Source organism: Cololabis saira, chromosome 1 (genome assembly GCF_033807715.1).
Source record: "Cololabis saira isolate AMF1-May2022 chromosome 1, fColSai1.1, whole genome shotgun sequence".
NCBI classification, from domain to species: Eukaryota; Metazoa; Chordata; class Actinopteri; order Beloniformes; family Belonidae; genus Cololabis; species Cololabis saira.
In genome coordinates, this window is record NC_084587.1 from 48,211,209 (window position 1) to 48,224,575 (window position 13,367).

General features: G+C 43.0%; 1 protein-coding gene across 8 annotated transcripts in view; it reads right to left on the reverse strand.

Moving 5' to 3' along the window:
- Window positions 1–306: 306 nt before the first annotated feature.
- Window positions 307–13,367, reverse strand: part of ctnnd1 (catenin (cadherin-associated protein), delta 1) — a 37,997-nt gene continuing 24,936 nt past the window's right edge. For 6 of the 8 annotated variants that reach the window (XM_061724922.1, XM_061724967.1, XM_061724976.1 and 3 more), the window contains 11 exons: window positions 11,040–11,157; window positions 9,630–9,786; window positions 8,112–8,129; window positions 7,771–7,836; window positions 7,432–7,559; window positions 5,744–5,894; window positions 5,443–5,638; window positions 5,147–5,337; window positions 4,370–4,408; window positions 4,176–4,258; window positions 2,612–2,704 (listed from right to left, as the gene is read on the reverse strand). In XM_061724922.1, the coding sequence (XP_061580906.1) occupies window positions 2,645–2,704; window positions 4,176–4,258; window positions 4,370–4,408; window positions 5,147–5,337; window positions 5,443–5,638; window positions 5,744–5,894; window positions 7,432–7,559; window positions 7,771–7,836; window positions 8,112–8,129; window positions 9,630–9,786; window positions 11,040–11,157 (1,207 nt within the window). In that variant the 3' untranslated portion in view covers window positions 2,612–2,644. Of the gene's footprint in view, window positions 2,241–2,611; window positions 2,705–4,175; window positions 4,259–4,369; window positions 4,409–5,146; window positions 5,338–5,442; window positions 5,639–5,743; window positions 5,895–7,431; window positions 7,560–7,770; window positions 7,837–8,111; window positions 8,130–9,629; window positions 9,787–11,039; window positions 11,158–13,367 lie in introns of those variants that run through there. The other 2 variants (XM_061724958.1, XM_061724949.1) reach the window with 2 other exon arrangements.

The window sequence follows — 13,367 nt, forward strand, 5'->3', positions numbered from 1 at the left end:
TTCAGTTTCGCAGTGACTGAATTCACGTTTTAATTCTCAAATACTCACCAAAATGTTAATGTTTTAAGGGCTGGGGTCTAGCGAACACTTAGACCTGATTTAATTAACATTTTCCAATGAAACTGGCTGCACACATGGAAAGTAAAGAGCCAAGTATCTGTAAATGTGACACCAGTGTGAAGCGTGTGCAGCCCGGGGCTGCGGTGGCGCCCCCCGGCGGCCGAGCCGGGAACTACACCACACGGTCTGATTATTTACCGTTGTATTGATCCCAAAACAGAGAAATTAAGGCAAAAAAGGCAGAGAAAAAATTTTCTTTTTTATTAAAAACATTATTGCTAGTTACATAGTCCATTCATAAATGAGAATGTGCAACTTTTAAGAGCCAAGGCAAAGATATTCATGTGAAGTCACAATCCAGATATTTTCTATTATTTTTTGTTGGAGGATTTTGTTATGGTTTGCTTTAATTAAGACGTAAACTGAAAGTTTTCAATCAAAACATAAACTGATTGCATATGCATTTACCTAGAGCACCCAAAACAGTTGACCCCAAATCAATATTATAAAAAAAAAAACATAAAACCATTAAAATTAACAAATAATCTCCTGTATTTTTATATATATAGTTTAAATGTGCTTTTATTTTACTTTTTTTTCCACTCCACTTTGTCTATCAGCAAATTCTGGCCTATGCACCCTTTTGTTTCGGATCTGACACTAACTCTCTTTTCTCAAGTCGGTCTACTCTTGAAGGCAACTTGTTAAAATTTGGTTACATGTGGATTCCTCTGTCAACTGGCAATAAAGACAAATCAAAGCGGGGGGGAAAAAGATAAAAAAAAAAATACACATTACACCCCCGTAGTGCTTCTTTTAATAATCCACTCAGTATCTACATCACACTCAACACTAATGTGGGCAAAACCAGACAATACAGAGTCCTCTCCCAAGTTCTGTCCTGTCGTCTTGGAGCCAGAACGGCTACGGGTTTGTGAAGCAGCAAATTAAACACCATAAAAAATATTCCAACAACAAGACTGAGACCCGACAGACACGTTCACATATTCTTGGAGAACAAGCTTCCAATATACAATACTCCAAAAGTGGTGATAAAGACCATTGGACTGGTTTCCCGGGTTATCGTGGATCCCCAGTCCGACCCATCCTGGATGAGTGAGGCACTCCAGTTTGCAAACAGCTGTTTCACACATTCATCATGTTAAAGACCAGCAGGTACAAGATACACCCACCGAGTCCTGTGATATCTCCCAGTCATTGTCACAATAAAGGGGATTCCACCTAACAGAAACATTACTTAACAAAAAAAATAACAACCTCTGTCTGTTCCAGGAGTAGGGACATCATTCCTCTGCTTTATTTCTGTGTGCAGACATACTCATACCTGCACCCGTGGAGATTTGTGGACTATAATCAAATACAGAAGCTGCAGCAACCCCATGCATCTGGGCTGCCACGCACAACGAAGCGGAGTTTAATTAGTGTGGATGCTGAGAGGAGAAGTCCAAACATCTGGTCCTGGAAGTTGCGGCGGTGTCATTTGGCACAGGTATGGCACATGTACATACGTGACGGCACAGACCAAAGCAAGGACAGAACAATCACTACCAAAACAGAGGCAGAAGCTTTACATACTTAATTAGGTTTATAAACAAAAACAATCATTCTCAGTGAAAGGAAATTTTCTTTATCGTGTTTAACCATCAGAAAGAAAGAAAAAAATGACACATTCCCTTGATTTTTTTTTTTTTTTTCTTCCCAAGACTACGTCATCGCTATGTAAAATTTCTCCGGAAAGCGCTCTGTCCCGATCCAAACAGTTCCTTTTGATTAAATGGTTTTAAAGTTTATGCTTCAACCTCCGAGGAATGCCAAAAAGTTCAGTCTGGACCAGCAGTCTTGGTTTTAGTGTGGTTTGCGTGGAGATGTAGTGGTGTGGCCACGAGTGGCGACTCTCAGAGCTCAGAGTGGTCATAGTGTCACGATGGGTCGTCCACAGGGAGTGTAGATCCACGTCGCTGTCCGTGTGCCGTCATTCGTTTGTCAGCTGCAATGGAGGAATGTAACAAAAAGAGAAGAGAAGAGAAGCTGCGACAAAAGAGTTAGTGTCAAGGATGGAGATTAATCCCAACGCGAGCGTAGTGGTCCCCCGGGTTCACTTCAGCAGGGGCAGTAAGTAGGAGGAGGCTGTCGTCTTGTGATGCAAACGATCAGTTTTTCTGCAGGAAGAGAAGAAGGACAGGCGTGAGACTTCGGCTGTCTGGTGGCGACGAGAGACGATCATGCCTGGAAAGTCTGACGTGGAAAGTAAATGAATAAAATACAATACACAGTTCTGGCTGTGGGCGGCAATGTCATCACAAATTAAGACACAAATTACAGAAAATGTGCAAAAGAAACGTTTGACCAAAAAGACAAACTACCACTTGTGACCAGTAGGGGGAGCAAAACAACAGTCAGGTACAGGTCAATGGGAGCTCAGTGACAACAATGGCCACCAGCAAACACAAACACCGACAGTTCTGGATATACAACCGAGACTTTAGGCCATGCGGTGACGTGTTACGGGAAGCTGCTCGAACACACATACCATGCGATGACATGCAGTGACAGTGGGTGCGGCCTAACCATCGTAAGAATCCATTAGAGGCAAGGAGGCCTGCCTCTCCCCATACATCCCTCCCTGGGAGAAGAGACAAAATAAAGAGAGGAAGTGTGTGATAGATTTCAAACGGGCAGAAGGAGAAGCCCAGAGGAAACAGAGGGGGAAGGAGAGACATCCAACACGAGGCGAACGCAGAGATTAAAAGAGAAGAGTGAAGCGTGAAATCCGAGGGGAGGGTGAGGCACAAACATGGGAAAAGTTGAAGGAAAAAGGTGTGAGATGACAAAACAACATCGGGTTACAAGTGTTAGTTAAATGTTAGTTCATGTTTCAGGGGGGAAAAGGGACATGGGTGAGAGAGCATGTGCAAAATACGGATCTGGCGGAGCTTTATCGAGGCGTGCAGCGACATGCTGTCTGTGGGTGTGAGAACATTCACACAGTCACATTCCAGGAGCTCAGGATTCATGAGAATCATCCTTCGCACCAATTTCAATAGAACAAAACATAAGCTCAGACCGAATTCTGACGTTTCCTGATGTCACAGTGAATCACACACCCCTCCTCCAGAACAGCTCCACCGCTGGGTGAGAGACACTTCCCCATTACAGGAAAAACACGGCTCTCTTTGAAACTGATGGCAGCAACACGTCTCAAAAGGTCCAGACATGGTCAACAAAAGCCTGGAATGGTAAGTGGTGCTAAAACCAATCACCTGATGAGCTGAGGGAACAGCTTAAAGCTAATTGGCTCAAACGGCAACATGTCCCAGACATGACTGGATATAATAAATAAATCAATATTAGATGAATGTTTCACAGCATAAAGTTGTGAAGACTCTGCAAAGCAGCATGACCCAGCTGCACCTCTGACGGTGCGGTATGAGGGTGCAGTGTTGCCTCTGGAATGAGCAGCACATCTGGAAAGAAAACATCCAGCTAAAAGTCACTTACAGGCTTAGGAGGAACACGTCTTTTCTTCCAGGGAAGTGAGGCGATGCTAAACCTCATAAACCGCAGGTCCTGTCCAGACCTGCCAGCTGTTCACATCTTTCACCAAATTTAAAATATTTGACACATAATGAAATTTAAAAAATCCAAACTTTGACATGTTTCTGCCATCAAATTCAAAAGTGAGATTTTCTCACTTTAAACATTTGAAGTTTTCAATCCTCTGATTTGTGAGATCAGTCAATTTTGTTCAGATTTTCTTTTTTTTAAATGTCACAACCATTTTGGAAGGTGGGTGGAGTTATTCAGAGTTGATGCAGAAGCAGCTGAAGCATCTTCCTGACGTGTTCCACTTCACAGTCCTGGACCCAAATTCTCCACTTAAGTCAAACAAAGATTTTTGTTTTTTGTAAAGATGCTCAGCTGCTTGAGAAATGACAACTGCCATCTATTTCCAGCTTCTGCAACAGCTGACCACTACATTGTACGAGGGATGGGGGGGGGGTCGGGAGAGGCCCAGGGAGGCTGTTGCAGAAGGTGGAGGATGTCTCAGAGGTGACCCATGCTGGGGTGCGAGCGCCCAGGCGGCCGGCGTCTACCTGCATCGGATCTTTGTCAGCAGGTTCGAGTGTGTTGTCCAGAGTGTTCCTTCTGCCTCTCTGGTCCAGTGTGGAGTAGGCATCTGGGGGACGATGAGAGACGGGTTAAAGGGGACTGACTTCAACATCTGTAACATCCCAACACGTCAGCATCGGTCAGCTGTGTTTCTGTATTTCTGTTTCTGTACACTTGCCTGGTCCCATGTCATTCATTGGAATCATTTCTCTTTCACCTGCGTCACAAAGAAAGATTCAGAAGTGTAAATATGACGGCATTAAGAGGACAAGTCCAGCTCTTCACTTGTGCTAGGGCTGGGCGATATATCGAGATTTTAATATATATCGATATATTTTCAAACACGATATGGTACGAGACAATATCGTTTATATCGATTTAAAAAAAAAAAAAAAAATTTGCATTTTTTTTTTAATTTTGATATAGCTTATTTTGTGACAAATTGACTTGAATGTTTTATTTAAGATTTGCACAAATGTTTTGTTATTTGCACAACTGTCAACCTCAGTGGAAAAGTCTGCCTGTTACTGTCTACATTGTATTAATTGCACAGTGTATTTTAATTTAATTGTTATGCAGGAAAGGGATATTTGTTTTATTTTATTCAAGAAGCATTTTTATTCTATATATGCAGGCAGTTTATTTTTATTTCATTTGTTTTATACATTTTGATATTGTGCAGACCTCTGTTAATAAAGGAACCTGTGTGACATTTGGCACGAGGCTTTGTATTAAAACTGACTGTTTTTTTAAGGGTTTGCCTCAGAAAAAAATGAAGCTAACAGAGATGCTATGCTATAATGCTTTGGGGGAAACCCCAATTAAGGCACAGAAAAAATATCGAGATATATATCGAGTATCGCCATTTAGCTAGAAAATATCGAGATATGACTTTTGGTCCATATCGCCCAGCCCTAACTTGTGCTCAAGTCAAATGATCGTCAGATGTTCTGACCCTTGTCTATGAGCGGCAGAGTGCTGTCCTCGTATCCTCCGTTGGCCCGGTTGCTGCTAGGGGGGTTCAGGTTCACCATGAAGTCCGTCTTCTTCCAGCCATCCTTCTCCAAAGTGCGGCGTAGTTCTTTGTAGCCCCACACGGTCTGCAGCACCAGCCCGGCCCCGCGGACCTCCCGCTCAGAACGGTTCCTGGTCGCACCCAGAAGACAGGACCAGACACAGACATGTAGCAGCCGTTCTCAAAGAGCTGAAAACGGTTTAATTCAACCTGAGAATGTTCTGATCAACCCTTACCCGTCCTTGTTGATGAGCACCAGCCTCTCGATTCCTTGCGAGGCCCTGAGGGTTTTGGCTGCGTCGACGCTGGAGCCCAGCAGCTCGTGGAGCGTGCTCAGCACCGACACCACCGTCTCCTCCGACAGCGCCCGCACCGGCTGGCTCTGACCCCCTCCAGGGAGGTTGGCCACCAGGTGGGGCACCGCATGTTTACCTGGCAACACGGGGCAGAACGCAGAGTCAACGGAGAAACTCACGCCACTAAATCCTCCAACACCCCGGAAATGGCACGGTTAAAACAAATGAATAAAAGGCTGACCTAGTAGATCTCTGTTGCGTGCGTCGATGGCCAGGTTGCGGAGGGCTCCGGACATGGCTCGCACGACGCGGTCGTTGCCGTGAGCCAGCAGCTCGGTCAGCATGGGCAGACCCGTCTCCTGACGCAACAAGGCACGGATGTACCGGCCGTACTGGACAGAACACAGACAAGAACACGTTTACTCCCATCAGCAGCCTCCAAGCAAACCACAGCAGCTGATTCGGAGGAAAATCAAAGACCTTTTCTCATCCAAACTTGCTCTCAGAGAATATGGAAGAGTATTAGGGTCAGGATGGAGAAAAATAAAAATAATATTTTAGAGGAGGAAGATTTTTTTTTTCATTATGCACTTCGAGAAAAAAGGTTCAAATGTCGAGAAAAAAGTCGAAATGTCGAGATTAATGTTGAAGTACAATTTCGAGAAAAAAGTTGAAATGTTGGGAAAAAGGTCAATTGGCTTTACGATATTGATTTGAAACACATATCACACATATGCAGTTGCATAACTTCAGAAACTTGCCCTTAACGTTACACTCCAAGGATGTAAGTTAGTTAGTTAGTTAGTTACGGCTGCTGCTGCAGAGCTGTCAGTCGCTCTCCTAACTGGATTTGATGGGCCAGAGGAGACATTTACACTTTATTCATGAAATTGTATTTCAACACTAATCTCGACATTTCAAGTGCACAATAAAAACAAATCTTCCCCTCTCAAATATTTTTTCTCCTGCATGACCCTAATACTCTTCCATACAGAAAAGCATGAGAGAACCAAATATGATTTTGCCTTAAAGAGGTGCTCCAGCTAGTTTAAACATTCATTTTCATAACAGTTACTGGATTTTTTGGGACATTTTAGGTCATTTTGTAAATTATTAGCCGGCACATCAGCAGGCAGCGCATGAGACGGCTGCTGGGGTCTTTCCAGCCCAAACAGCGTTCCAGTCATCTTTGAGAAGGGAGAGGATCATTACAGGGAATAATCTGCACTGATCGTGAGTCTTGAGCTGCGTTTTTTTATGTTAGTGATTCAAGTTTGGAGGCTGCGACTCCACTCAAACGTTATCAGTCGCCGTTTCTGGGAGGTCTTTCCCTCCGGTGCTGCATGCGGGGCGGAGCAGGCCGACACACTTGCTGCTCAGCGCCATCAACATCGCCACGACTACAACAGGTTGTGCTGAAACAGCCCAACCTGCCCGAGAGCATTTTTGTCACGTTATTCCAGTTGAATGACGGTATTATTTCTCCTATTATACCCGTCCCTCCTCTTTTCTGCCTGAAGGCAAGGAGTCTGCTGAGGAGATGGAGGTTTACTTCCTCTGTGAGACTCAGGAAGAACGGGACTGTTGCGTCACGATTTGGCGTAAGAAACTAATAATGTAATTATTAAACATGAAAACAAATCTTTGCCAACAGAAAGGAGCCAATAAGAGCATTAGTTTAACATCAATGCGATCGTAATTTAAATATTTGTTTTGCATTGCCTTTGCTTTACATGTAAACCTCTAGTGCACGTCACCAGAATAACTGAATGCTGATAATATTTACAAGCTTTTGTTGTGTGGATTTGTTAAAGACGGGCAGAACAAGAGCTTTTACTCGTCTGCTCTCCCTCACAGATTCCTGGGATCTTTTAAACATCATGCAGAGCGCTGGAGTTGAGACAGGGGAAGATGGACATCAGTTCTTACAGCCCAGCGTCCGGCACACAGATTCTGAACAGCTCCAGCCGACGCTTCCAGCACACTCGGGTTCTTGGACTCCCGCAGCAACGAGGTGTAGATGCGAACGACCTCCGGCTGGTACAGCAGCTCGTAGCCTACGGGGGGGGCAGACACGGGACAGAGGAGAGCAGGAGATGAGACGGGTGGGAGGAGCATGGAGAAGCAGCAGAAGGATCAAGTAGGCTGCCTCAGTTTTCCTCAGTACCATTACTCTGCTCAGACCAAACAAAACAAACTGCACCAAGCAGGAAAACAAACTCTGGATTCATTTCAAATGGACAAAGGTGTGCAGGTGTGAAGGCTCACCTTTAGCAGGTGTGGTCCTCTTTGGAATGTCTATCACATCTGTAGATGCATCCTCGTTTCTCTTTCCTGGAAGAAAACTCCACATTAAAGACCAGAAATACAGCCACAAACCTTCAGGTGCAGACTTTAAAAGGCACTCGCTCCACTTCTCAATACTCTTGTTCTAGTTCGGTTAGACGTGCACATGCACAAACGCACAACAAAACAGCAAAAACGAGATGCAAGTATTCTAGGGTAGTACACTACAACGTGCGTGTTAGTGCGGATGTGGGACACTTCAAACCGTCTACTGCTTCTACTGTTAAGCAAAGTGGCATCGTAGAAAGCTAAAGGAAGCTTACCTTTGGAAAACCACTCATCTGTAGCCAGACAGGAGAGAGAAGAGAAAAACATGGGATGAGGAGGGAAAGAGGGAAGCAGAACAGGAGGAGGAGGAGACAGGGTTTAAGTAAAAGGAAAGCAGCCATAACTGAGCACCCAGTTAACGCCTGTTATGACCCCTCAGCATCACCGCCACCACACACAACCAGCAGGTGGAAAGACCAAGAGAAGCACATTGAACGAAACAGCAGCTGGCGTCATTTCAGATTATTTTGTGTGCTTCCCCTTGACCGACATTGTGATCTTAAAAAAGCAGCTTCGTGGATGAAATCTATTCATTTACACTTGGAATCATGTTACATCCACTTCTACGAGGGGCGGGAGGAACAAGTTAAGATTTATCTTTTTAATATAAAAGGCCTCAAGGTCGATAATATACATTTTAAACAGGAGGAGAAAAAAAAAACAACTAAAAATAAACACAGAGCTGAAACCAGATCCACTCATTCTGTTCCCGTCTACGGTGCCGCAGTTTGGACATCGCCATGGCAACAAACTCCGGTACCCAGTACAGTGCAACGAATGGATGTGGTTCTCATTTCATGCTTGGTTTTTGCTTTTTTTCCCCATTTAAGTAACAAAAATGACATAAATGATAAATGTAAGAGTTGCGTACTGAGAACAATAAAAGATTAGTGCCATTATTAGAACACACTTTATTTTAAGTGCCACTGACATTCATCAAATTAAAAAAGTGATAAATTATCACTTTCCTTACTAAGAGTATTTTCCTCTTTTCTGTTTATCAGTGGGTTTTTTAACTTCATGACTCTCCAGAAATAATGATAAATGGCAGCTTTGACTGTAATACATTTATTTTTCTATATTTTATATTATGTAGAGCGACCTTGGTTGCCCTGAAATAAATGAATAAGTTATTTTTCTGTGACTACAGAGCATCCATTAAAGAAAATTTATGCTAAACTTTTTCTGCAAACTTTGGGAGGTGAAGCAATTTCCAGATGTAAGATAGTATAACATTTGATTTAAACAAATCTGTTGGATCATGATTGATCATTTTGCATTCCCAATCAGTTTCTAAATGAGAAGATGTTGCATTTCTCCTTTTTAATAGAGGCTGTAATTAGTTATTTTAAAGTTTTGTGCTATTTTGAATACACAAAACAAACTGAAGGCATCACCTTGGGATTCTCACCAGCAGAATAAAAATAGGAAAGATTTATACTGTTTTGCAGCATCTGCCACACAAGAAACCTGCAGAACAAGACTAATCAATACTCTCAGTGAAACACAAACAGCAGCTGGAAAAAGGATGAACCTTCTCTGAGATTATTAACATTCCTGTGGGAGCCAGTGGCTTGTTTGTGAAAGTGTGAGTGTGTGTGAGTGTGTGTGAACGTGCTGGTATCAGTTTTGGGAGAAGGTTAAAACAGTGACATCACTGCTAACGTTCCTGAAACTGACTGAACAAATAAGCACCCGTCCGTCTCCCTATCCCTCCGTTTCTGCGAGCTGACCTTTGCCCTTGCGGGAGCTGAAGCAGCCGCTCTTCTGGCTGGAGGGGGCGGGGCCCTGGTTGATGGGCGTGGTCTCCTGGTAGCGCTCCCAGCCAGGGATTTCACGGTGCACGTGGTAGGACAGGTTCCTCAGCAGACAAACACTGTTCTCTATCAACTGCAGATGTGGAGGAAAACAGAGCAGCGGGAAAATATTAAACGGCTGAGGTTTAAGGTTTCTCATTATGAACTCGGAGCACATCAGCCCAAATCCAGCCGGAATGAATCAAAACTTCAGACTATTGGCTGGTCTTTAACCGGGTTATGGCCGACTCATCCACCTTGTAAAAACTCTCCCGTTAAATGGGTCTGGTAGCCCGGCCTATTTGCAGGCATTTACACAGGTACAGAACCAGCTGCAACTATAGAGCTGGGGATCGATTCAAATGTCAAGAATCGATTTGATTCCAATTCTTAAGATTCAGAATTGATTATCAAGATTTGATTCGATCCGATCCCGATATTGATTTGGGTTAGTGTTATTAAAACTGTTTTTTAAGCTGTTGCATCTCAATATAATACTAGTATTAATATGTTGCATAACTACAGTCATATAATTCATGCAAGTATTGGCAGCTAATGATGGCTCCCAGAATGCTGATATAATTGCTTTCAGAAACAGATCCATGGCAGCAAACAGAGACATATGAAATCGTTTTTATTTTTTCCCACATTGCGTTTTAATTTTTTCCATTTTCAGTGTATTTCGGTTTTTAATTTTTGAGAATTTGGTTTTTAGTATTTTATGCAAATGTAACTCCAAGACAGTATATAAAGTAATGAAATATAGAGAATTTATGCAATTATAACTAAAAACTTTAATGTTTTCATAACTTTAAACATATTTAAAGGCAAAAACAGGACACTAGTTATTCTCGTGTCCAAAAAAAACATTCCTTTTTTGGGCATAAACAAAAAAAATACCAAAAGTTGTAATGTAATGATGAAAAAAAATGGATCTAGACATACAAATCGATTTTTATTAATTAATATGAGAATCAATTTAGAATCGGAAAATCGATTTTTTCAACACAGGCCTATGCAACTGGTTTCCTGTCATTAATCATTCAGGAGTGTCCAGCTTGGCTGCAGGATTGCCAGTAACACCGTGGATGGACCATATTTTACGGCTCATCTGCATTCTTAATCCACTGCTCGCCATTTTAGACGTCTGCTTGTCGTTCTGCCTACGTTAGATGCTTCATTTCTCTGAGGTAGTTAGTTTCTTTTAATGCTGGGAATCAATGTCTAGTCCAGAGGAACCAGACTAATTGTTTTTATTGTAGAGAACAATTAGAACGGCCGGCCGGGCTATTTTAATGGGTCTGTTAAATGTTCAAAAGGATTTATTCCTATAGGACACCATCATACCTTGTTGTCCACATCTTTACAGTCGATCTGTGACTGGACAATGTACATGACGGAATCGACCAATCCCGTGCACTCTCTGAGCTTCCTCCTCGCCTCCCATCGCTCTGAACTCACATTTCTGTCAAAAGAAAAGAACAAGGACGCAGATTAGACGCCGTGGACAGACCAACAGGTTATTACGAGGTGTTTCATGGGTTAAAAACGACGTGGAGAACTCATTTTGAGTGACAACAAAAGATTCCAGTAAATCCTGTACGAGGCCAGCGCCGCCCCGCCCCCAGAAGAGTTATCTGAATGAAACTGCTGTTGAATCTGCAGGTTCACAAAGGGAACACAGTGCGACGAGATCAAGTTACATCTCTAGACCAATTTCCTCAACTGCTCTGACTCATTCCTAATTAGATTGCTAACAGAGCTGGAAGGAAAACTGAGGACAAGTTGGATGACGAACATAAAGGGAGAAACATAAAGAAGAAACTCCGTGACATGACATTTAGAGATGGCCTTTTGTTCCCCCAGCAACAGACACCTCCTCTTCTACAGCGCAGGGCAGACGTTTCCTCGTCTGCACAGTTCAATATGTTTATTTACATGCTTTGACAGGCACATGTTTACGATTATGAAGGACATCTGGGAAAGACTGGGTCCCTGACTTTAAAGCAGCTGTGATTTTTCTAGATTCGTAAAAACAGGAAGAGGTTAAACTAAAAACTGGATCTCTTGGGTAGGAGCGGCCGTGAGGCTTCCAGTCAGAGGGAGACGGATTAATCAGTGTTAGACACTGTGCCTCTGCACTGACCTTTGATCGGTACTGTACAAGCCGGGCAATAAACCCAACCATAACCGACTTTACAGCCACAAACTCAGTCTGCCATCTGCTTTATGGAGCTTATTCTTACTCTTAAATGTAAGCAATACCTGTCCTGGATAACCTGATTACTGTCAGTCATTTTTGCAGAGTCACTGTTCAGAGAGCGCTTCAAATACAATCACAATACTTTCCTTCGTAACTCAGTAATAAGTAAGTAGTTCAAGATGTTTTAGGTCTAATAAAGACTTTTTTTTATTTTCCACAGTCCAATTTGTAATTATGAATCATCTGGCAGATTCTCTTTTCCTTTTCTGTGAATATTAATTGAAATACAGACATTTGGAAACTTCTTAAAGCCACTATGTGACAGCCCCACTCACAACCACAAGGGGGCAGCACCAGAAGTTCACGAGTGCTTAAATGACATATTGATGCAACGCAGAACAATCCCTACTAAAAAGCAAAATCTAAAAGAACTAGGCTTTATGAGACTGAGAAATAATCCTATTAGGTGGTGATGTGGTAACAGAAACATGGGTGTTTACATGATGGCACCAGTGGCCCTTTGATCATTGGATGATTAAATTCAACAGTCCTGGAGGCTGGGACGGAGACGAGTGCAGCAGTAATCAATGGATGATCATTATGATTTTCACCAGGGTAGAAGGAAAGACTATTGCTTCCACCGGTCTTTGAACCTCTGTCACCGATTTGACACCATCGTTTTGTATCTACAATCAACAACAGTCCAGAGCTGCTGCTCCCAGCTGCCAAACAGTCACCTGCTCGCTGTTGTAGCACCATCACTTTTACGGCTACTACGTTCTTATGATGGAGCCGTACCAGAACTGAGTCGTACATGCCGTACTCAGGATGTGGTTTCAGCCTGGATTTACGGTCCAATTAAATATTAATTGCGGTTTCCCATCCCGGTCAGGACCATTGTCCGAGTGCTGCTCCTTCCTGCTGTCTTGTTGTGTCGCTGCTTTTGAAGAGTCAAAGACAATTTTCCGCCATGATGGACAATTAAGCTCCATTCAATAGCACAGTCCACTGCCCCCAGACACCGGTGTGATCCATCCTGCTCACAGGACTGTGGGCGGTGATTAAAATTAGGCCGGAGCTACTTGTCCACACCGTGGCTGGAAAGATATGTCAGACGTTTCCCATCCATGTTATTGATTTGAGAAATTCAAATAATTAGTGTGTCGTAGTGGCAAAAAAAATACAACTTAAAATCTCCTGATTTTAAACCCACAATATCCCCCATTTTTAGACTTTTTTTCCATTAAAACAGTGTCTTGCCATTGCTTGCCTGCATATTCAGACTAACACAGCTTGCACCCTCCGTTTGCTGCACCCCTCCTCTTGTTTCGAGTCTGAAATGCCCTCCGGCAGACTTCATTTCAACCTGCTTTACACCTCTCAGAGGGTGTCAAAATTACATTTCCACATGTAAATCGTTCAAACACATTTAGTGGATTGTAAAAGGTCTGTGTAGGATGCTGCCGATTTCG